The 9,124-nt window shown below is 35.6% G+C and overlaps 1 protein-coding gene across 1 annotated transcript in view; it reads left to right on the forward strand.

The window, feature by feature from the left end:
- LOC117123758 (polycystic kidney disease and receptor for egg jelly-related protein-like) overlaps nucleotides 1-9,124 on the forward strand; it is a 95,283-nt gene that overhangs the window by 74,455 nt on the left and 11,704 nt on the right. The window contains exons 27-31 of the mRNA XM_033269763.1: nucleotides 145-1,017; nucleotides 2,511-2,746; nucleotides 3,189-3,366; nucleotides 4,132-4,303; nucleotides 8,389-8,514. Of these exons, the coding sequence (XP_033125654.1) occupies nucleotides 145-1,017; nucleotides 2,511-2,746; nucleotides 3,189-3,366; nucleotides 4,132-4,303; nucleotides 8,389-8,514 (1,585 nt within the window). The remainder of the gene's footprint in view (nucleotides 1-144; nucleotides 1,018-2,510; nucleotides 2,747-3,188; nucleotides 3,367-4,131; nucleotides 4,304-8,388; nucleotides 8,515-9,124) is intronic.

Genomic DNA, 9,124 nt, shown 5'->3' on the forward strand with positions numbered 1-9,124 from the left:
CCACTGCACAGCCCTTTAGTTTTAAATTACTGCTATGTTAATAGCTTTAATTCAAAGCTGAAGGGCTGTGGTTTACATAAATTTTATGTTATTATATATGACACTGTTTTGAGCTTTTAATAAACCATTTGACATTTCTCTTAGATTGAACGCATTATTCCAGCTGCTGGTCGTAGTGAATTGACTAGTTTTGGACTCCTTTTCCACAGTAAGACTCGCAAAAACCTAAAAGATTCGCATCTTTGGTTCTCTGTGTTCTTTCGTCCATCGAAAAGCAATTTTACTCGAGTCCAGCGTGCAACCTGTTGTCTCTCACTTTTGTTCAGCACCATGATGGCAAACATTATCTTTTATGGTGTGGATATGATTAATACAGGTGGGCCAGTAATCAAACTGTTCGGTCCAATTGAGTTCAGCCTAACGCAGGTGGTAACAGGTATCATAAGTAGCCTGATGGTATTTCCAACAAGTCTCTTCACGGTTCAACTATTTCGCACTTCTGAACCAAAACCAGAAGGAGCTCGGTTTTTCTGCCGAACTAAAAGAAAGAAGGCAAGAAAGTCAGAGCCTATTGTCTCATCAATCTCATCAAGTTTGCAAACCGAAACGAAAACGATAGAGAAACACCAGGACATGCACGATTTGCTGCTTGAAAAAGAGAACATGGCTACACCACCTCCTGATTCAAGCCGGTCACGGAGTAGAGTCAGCCGGCATTCAACCGCATCCAACAACTCTGTACACATTGAAATGAAACCAGCTCTGACTGAAAAGATTGAGGAATCAAAAGAACATCTTGTGTTAGGTTACAAAGTAAAGCGAAAGAAGAGAAAGAGATATCTTCTGAATTGGCGGTTCAAGTATTTTGCTTGGTTCATTGCTGTTGCTAACATAGGAGTTGCGTTTTGGTTGACCATATCCTATGCTGCAGCATTCGGGGCCAAGAAAGCTAACGAATGGCTTACTTCCATAGCAATAGCTTTATGTCAAGATGTTCTGGTTTCACAACCTATAAAGGTATGCATTGGGCTAGACCTAGATGTTAATGATGCTGCTGCTGCTGATGATGACAGTGAAGATTATGATGATAATGATATGATTTGATGTATCATATTCTAAATATTGTACATGCGAATGTTAGCTTCAAATGTGTTTTTATGTAGTGATTCAAATTTCTTCTAGTAGTAAATTACATTATTATCAGAGGAATGGCTAAATTTTTTTTTAAAGAGCAGTTTAAATTTATCTGCATTTTACACGAAACGGCTGGTGAGTGTAGATTTTTACATGTAATTGTATACAATTGTTTCTTGTTGAAATTCAAGAAGGAACTTCAGATTAGGCCCCTAGGGACTTGCAGCGTCTACCATGATCCTGGGAGAAATTCCCCTCTCTTTTGGGTCAGTGTACTTAGGCCTATATGTTTTTTTTGCACATGTGCTATTATGTACATGGGACCAATGTCGTAGTGACCACATTGCTAGCATCTTATCTCAGTCAGCTGAACTGGTGGTAGCCACTGTGTGGAGATCTCAAGGTCCCCGGTTCACTTCCCGTCGCTGCTGTCCTTGTGTTTTAGCTGGAGGGCTGAAAGGCAAGTTATGAAAGCACAAACTGTTGTTCCCATGTGTAATGGCCCGTGTGCAAGTTTGAGAACACAGCAAACTGTTAGGAAAGAGTAGGGGATTTTCTCCCGGTGTAATGCCCAATCACCATCGGAAGGACCCCCACTGGAAGTAAATTTTCAGACTTCCGTGGGTTATCTGTGGTGTTTACACCGAATAAACCCATCGATCCATCAATCAATTCAACCAGTGTACCAGGTAATTATAGCAGTGACGTATCTATAAATCTTCAAATAGGCGGGGGTGGGGGAGTGCTGATGGGGGCGCGAAGTTGAGGTGGGGGGACCTGAGGGAGCTTTAGCTCACAAGATAAGGTGATATGAGGTGATTATCTACTTGGGTATGATTTTCAATAGGGGAGGGCGACTGGGGAGTGCAAGTTTTTTTAGGTGTGATCGCAATGCAATCTAAGCCAATCCTTGCTGTTACGCTATGACCAATATTTCATTGGCAAGGTGTATGTCATCATCATACACTTACATTATAGACATAAGCTCCATCATAACCATGAAAAATCATATTCACTATCTTCAGCAGCTTGCCTTCGAATAATCTTAATTTTCTTCATGTTATATCCCACTACAATGTGCTTTAGGTCTCATAAAACGAAGGTAAACGCATACATTTGTAGGACATTTGTAGTCTTCAGCCTGTTGACACTTCAAAGTGATCTATTGCATTCAGTGGTTGGTGTATAAAATGAGCACATTGATTATGATAATGACATCTCAGTTATGACATACATTTTTTAAATAATATTTTGGACAGCACTTTTAAGCTTTGTCCAGATTAATAAATATTCTTGAACAAAAAAATGCTGTATACCCATCATATAGTCATGGGCATGTCACATAATCTGGCCATCACTTTTAAACCATTCATTAGGTTATCTTGATTGCTGTCTTCTTCTCGTTGGTCATCAAAAATCCAATCAAAGAAGATGATGATTCTCCACCACCACCTGAGCTTGACGATGGAGAAGAATTGTTACATGAAAGAATGACAGAGGAAGAGTTGGAAAATGCCCAAATGCTTGAGGAATTTGAAAGGGAACGGGCAGACATGATTGCTAGTTCGATGCCACCGGATACTGAGGAGATTGCGGAAGCACGAGAGACCAGGTACGATACCAGTGAGCTTTCGATTTTTGGACAACTGTATAGCTCTGTCCAAATTATTATTTTTCCTTTGACAAAAACTGGTTTGTCAGATGTTTTTGTCAAATAAACTTTTATAATCTGGACAGGTCTAGATCATCCATTGTCATTACTGTAGTTTTATTAGCACTGGTAGGAGGATGATAAGCTCTCTTGCAGTTTCACAGCATATAATGAAGGTCAAAGTGAGCACATAATATGTGTTCATTTATTGCCTATCATTATATAGCCTTTCACAAAGCGCCCAAATGCTTTGAACTTGGACATACGTATACATGAGTAAAACTATGAGATGGTTCATACATATATGACTGAATGTATAGTACTAATCAAAGATGTATGGCGCCCCTTTGCAATAAGAGTAAGTTTAATTTATTCTATGCTTTTTTCATCTTTAAACTTTTAGATTCAAAGAAATTCGCATGCATATAATTGTTCGTGAAATTATTATATACATCTTGTTTCTGTACGTGCTGATGTTCGTTTCATTTGGAAACACCGACCACAATTCCTATCTTCTTCGTCAGAGCAGTGTTGAAACATATGTGAATGCAGCATACAATGGGAAGCTTAAATTCACCAAGGTCAATATAATATATTATTATAATAATCATATAATATAGATTAGGCCTATTATAATAAATACTGTAATAGATCTTCCATATCCAACAGCAAATATTTAACTGCCGATTCTGAGGCCTCCATAATTAAAGGACGGGCATATCATCTATAGCATTCTGATCTCACACTTTTAAGAATATGAATTTTTTTTAAGGTGCAATATTTCATTTTGAATGAATTTTATATTTCTCTATTTTTGACCTAATTACTCAAATTTGCAAAAATTTATAATTATTATATTCTGAATAATGTGTAATACCATACTACGCAATTTTTATATATTTATCATCTCTCCTTGTCTGTTTTGTCTTGTCTCATCTTTCTTTTCCTCTTTCATCTTTTTTTTCTTTTGTAATCTGTTTGGGCTCTGTCCCCTCCCTTGTCATTTATTTTAAGAGTGTATCCTCCAGAGTTTTCTAAATTTTTTCCTTTCAACAAACTATTGTAATGCGTTTTTTCTGTTTATTGAATAGAAGTGATTTTAAATATATAGTGATTGTCCATCATTTGGCCATTCTGGTAAAAGATTAAGACAGAATTTGTTAACAGCATCTGTCTGGAACTTTTAATTACAAATTAAAAAAGAATATTGAAACATATTATGGTTGCACCTAGTTGTTAAAATAGCAAATGTGTTTCATTCAATGTAAAACCTTACTATAATCTTCTGAAATTTGTTATCCTTTGAATGATAAATAAATATAGGAATATCTTGTTTTACATTATAGGTATCAAAGAGAGAACATTTTTGGAATTGGACGGACAATGTTCTACTGCCTAGCCTCTTTCCGGTAAACCTGAGCAACACTTTGTTAGGAGCAGAGTCGATCCAGTTTGTAGCAGACCAACAATCATACCTTATTGGCGTGCCACAGTTCCGTCAGCTGAGAATAGAAAAGGGTAATTGCTTGTGTTTAGGCCTGCAGAACACAGTACAGTAGCTACACAGGATTTTTGTTGGACTGTCTAATTTTGTACATCACCTTTCTCTTAAAGTGGTACTCCCGCCCTAAATTTTTCCAAATAAAGAAAAAAATAGAGAAAAAAAGAAAATTTTATTCAATTTTAAGTCTGAGAGTGCAATTTCTGCTCACCTACAGTAGAGGTTCCAAAAAATTTCTTACCTGCGGCCCCAACCATGGTGAGGCTCAGATGTGTAATGGATCCCCTAAATTTTTTGTCCCTCACTTTATTCCTATTTTGAAATGACTTCTGCATCATTAAAAAAAAAAGGTTTATTTATTCATGCTCGTTGATGGAGAAAACAGCATAGTTCAAAGACAACTAAACTGGTGGTGGGTACTGTGTTTGTGCTGAACCATGGAGATCTGTTGTAAGCCTCTGCTATCCAGTCAGTAGCATCCGCTTCTCTCTTGTTTTATAGCTAGAGGGTTGAAATGCAATTATAAAATATCCCTCTATCTTTAGAAAACTATTGATGTGTTTATAAGGTACAGCCCATGTACTGGCCATTCACTACCAGAATGACAACAAAAAAAACTAAAAGTATGCTTATAAAAAAACAAACATGTTGTTCCACCACATAATTTTAATATCCGTCTTGGAGATTATTCATTGAAAATGTCCAACACATATAATAAATACAACTAAAAAGTAGATGAATATCTTATGTGGGAACATCACACTAAATACGTCACAAAATCTGTTAGCTCTAATTTAAATTTACTCACAAACTTGCATACACTTTGATTATCACACAATACATGGAGAGGAAATAATGAAAAATTTGTCGTAGAAATTTTGAAAGATGACACTGGGGAATAGTATTGCATGTTTAATGTTTAAATGTTAACAGTACTGCACCTCCTAGACTTTGTAACCGAGTAGAAATGATATTTGATCAATGTGAGTTTAACACAAGAATGCAGATTCACTAAGTTGTACCTCCAAAAGCAAATTTAAATATATCATCAAGACTTCACTTAGATATGCTGGTGCACATGTACATTTCCATATTAAAAGAATCTACTAATTATATTTAATTGCAAATTAAACTATAAAATTAGAATTTATGATTAATACAATCTTAATTAAGCTATAGTTTTAAAATACTTCTAATTTTTACAACTCTTACATATAGTTTTTTTTTATTTTATGATTAAAGTCTGTATATTTCATAAAACAATTTTACTAGTCTTTTTACTTTTACTATTTGAGTTTTACTATGTTATCATTAGATAAATAATTTTATCATTTTATTACATTAACTTTTTTTTATGTATTTTAACAAAATTCAATGTATTCTGCATTGGATTTTTTCGCATAATTTTTGAATTTTGTATCACTAAATGGAACCATGTGTATAACAGGTTGTTACACCTCCTGATTATCCTCTATAAAAAATTTTAATAATGATAATAATAATAATAATAATAATAATAATAATAATAATAATAATAATACAATAATTTTTCAAAAAGTTGCTTCTGCTTTAATTGCTTAATTTTAACTTAATAAGGATTGATTTATTCATTGCTGTATTTAGGCCTGTAGCTGCAACATGTTTCTTTGTTATACCAACAACATCATCAGTGCATAATCAATGCATATCAATTGCGTGATTCGGTGAAACCAGCTAAAATAGTGTATCAACTGTTCATAAATGCTATGTAAATTACTCTGTGATTAACGTGTTAGGTATTGTGATTAACGTTTTGAGCATACTATTCATATTGCATTGCGATTAACATGACTGTAGGTCTTGTTGTGGTAACTTAAATAATAGTTTCCTCTGATTACCTTCAGTCTAGATTTGCTGGTTATTGGTCTTCTTTGAAGTGACTTTATCAATAGCCTCCTTCGTTTAGCTATAACCTAAAATCTGCTTAGTATCGTCCCCCTACCCTTGGAGCTATGCTGGCGGAAGCTTATGCTTCTGGCAGGGTCACCCAAGCCAGACAGGTCTGAGGGCATGGGTATTGGACAAGCTGAGCAGATACATCATGGTCATGAAGTAAAACTGTATCCTCCTTAAATGGATCAAATATACCCTGGTGTTGGGGGTCAGCACCTGCCAACCCGGCAGCAGGGGTTGGTAAACTGTTATCTTGGCAGGAACCAATGAATATGTTGTTTCACTGGCTTGTACAGTAAATCGGCAGGCGGATGATCTTTATTAGACAACGGCTGGCGGTTATTAGGCATAGCTTGCTACTGCGGGGCAACCTCCATCTACCCCAGCTGTCATGTTTCTGCGTTCCGTTGGAACAGGTTGTTATGAGGTCCAGAGGTGTGTGTCTGTTCTGGACAAGCATTCACTCACTCTTTCTTGCCCAGGCGTTTAGCGTCCAAAAGCAAATGATGACAAGTATTAATATGTTTCAACGACTGGTAACTCGGTAGTCATCTCCACAGAAAACGGCTGCCGTTACTCGGCAAGGTTCGCGCGCAACGAAGGCGCGGCCGGGTCGACATCCTGCTACTTCCTCTTTTAATTTAGTTTTAGGATGCTGGAATGTTCGCTCTTTAAGCATCCTCTCAGACAGAACCTCGCGTTCACCTAGAAAGTTTTGGAATAAATGTTGCAGCTCTAAGTGAAACATGGCTTACTGGAAGTGGATCTGTTTGCGAGGCAAATTACACCTTTCTGGTGCGGTCATCCTGACACCGTAGGACCTAAGCATGGAGTTGGTTTTGCTGTTCATAATAGGTTACTTTCATGTATTCAGCAACCTATTTCAATTTCACCCCGTCTCATGACACTCCGAATGTGCCTAAAATATGGCTACATTACTATAATATCCGCCTATGCACCTACATTGATGGACAGTACTGAGTCCAAGGATGAGTTCTATGAAATCCTTAGTGAGACCATACTCAATATCCCAGCTGGAGATAACTTAGCACTTATTGGCGATTTCAATGCTCGCATCGGCTCTGATTTCAACTCATGGAGAAACGTGATCGCACCACATGGCATTGGAAGAATGAATGAAAATGGGCAACGTCTCCTTGAGCTTTGCGCAGACCACAGTCTCGGTGTTGCCAGCACACAGTGTTAAGTTATAGCAGTGTACTTGTTTGTTAAGTGACGCGTTTCTCCACTTGATGTGGAGAGCTTCTTTAATTTTTAATTGGTAACCTGTATTTGCCTGGCCTATTATTTTAAAGCAAGTTTTGTTGCTGTGTGCTTTACAGTGCTGATGGTTTCTTGCTAAATGTTTGTAAACATGTGAATTTTTGTCCCTTTTCAAATGTTCTTCAATCCTAGTTATATACAGTAGAGCCCGCCACATATGTACTAGTAAACAACACTGGATTTAACATAATTTGAAATAGGATTTTTATTACTAAAAAAATCACAGATTTTTGTTGTACTGAATACAACATTCACTTTTAAGTTATAACAAATATTTCTTAAACACATCTTGATTTCCAACCGTGTACTTTGAGTTAAGTTCCCTATAAAATGTAGTTTAAAGTAATAATAATAATAATAATAATAATAATAATAATAATAATAATAATAATAATAATAAGGGTAGTTTAAAGTAATAATAATAATAATATGAATAATAATAATAATAATAATAATAATAATAATAATAAGGGTAGTTTAAAGTAATAATAATAATAATATGGAAATAATTATATTAATAATGATAATGTTAAGTTTATATAGCACATAATACCGGACCTTCTTTGCGCTTTACATAAACAGAAAAGAGTGAAAAAATGAAAGAGAATAAGAACAAGAAATAACCTAAAATAGCCAAGACCATCATGAACAGTAACAACCATGACCACCAGTTCTTAAGGTTGACAAGCCAGTACATTATTTACAGCCATAATGGTGTGGTTTTGTAGCTGCCTAGTACAAAAATCTAAATATTAAAAAAAAAATTATCAGGAGGAAAAAGGAAAAGAAACTAATGAATAAATAGACTACACTGGAAATCATTCTTTTTTGTAGGTTCACACCAAAAAATACAATCAATCTAGTTATTGTTTTTTTGTTCATTCAGACAAGTGTCATGTGCCTGATGTGATGAAACCGCAGTTCAAGCAGGATTGCCGTGTCCCATACAGTTACGGAGATGAAGAAGTTGCAAACTTTCAGCAAGGCTGGAAACCTATCACAAATGAATCCTGTAAAGTTAGACTTGTTGTTTTTTTTTCATTCTTTGTTGGATTACTCTGACTTGTTATTATTTATTTGTTAGATGGGTCATGAATAATGCCACCAAACTTTCAAATAAGTAAAAACACCACAAGGTATTTAATAAAACAAACAACTGTCTTTAATCGTGATCATGATCGCTGGCTCAATAGTGAGCCCGATTGTGTAGCAGTAGCAGACTGTTCTCATCATCAGCGCAAACGTAACACATTTTGCCAGAGCTTATATGAATTAGAGTATGTATTTAAATTGGCGTAAAACAGTAGTGTCTGATGAAGCAAAACTGAGCCCGCGATCATGTTCATGATTAAAGATGGTCGTTAGTTTTATTAAATGCATCATGGTGTTTATTTATTTATATATTATTTATTTCCAAGAATATACCAATAGTGAACATAATCACTAAGGGGCAATTCTTTACACGCAAACATGATGCTTTACATAAACTAAGCTATTAAGTCTTAGGAAGTGGAGTTGTTTTTGTTTGTGAAAAAAAAAATTTTGTTTAACCGTAACAGGATTTGAACCCATGAGCCTAGGATTCGAAAGCAAGCATCCTAACCACCAAGCTATTCTACACC

This window comes from Anneissia japonica, unplaced genomic scaffold, assembly GCF_011630105.1.
Source record: "Anneissia japonica isolate Jap-2015-1 unplaced genomic scaffold, ASM1163010v1 scaffold7096_len229077_cov162, whole genome shotgun sequence".
Taxonomy (NCBI): Eukaryota; Metazoa; Echinodermata; class Crinoidea; order Comatulida; family Comatulidae; genus Anneissia; species Anneissia japonica.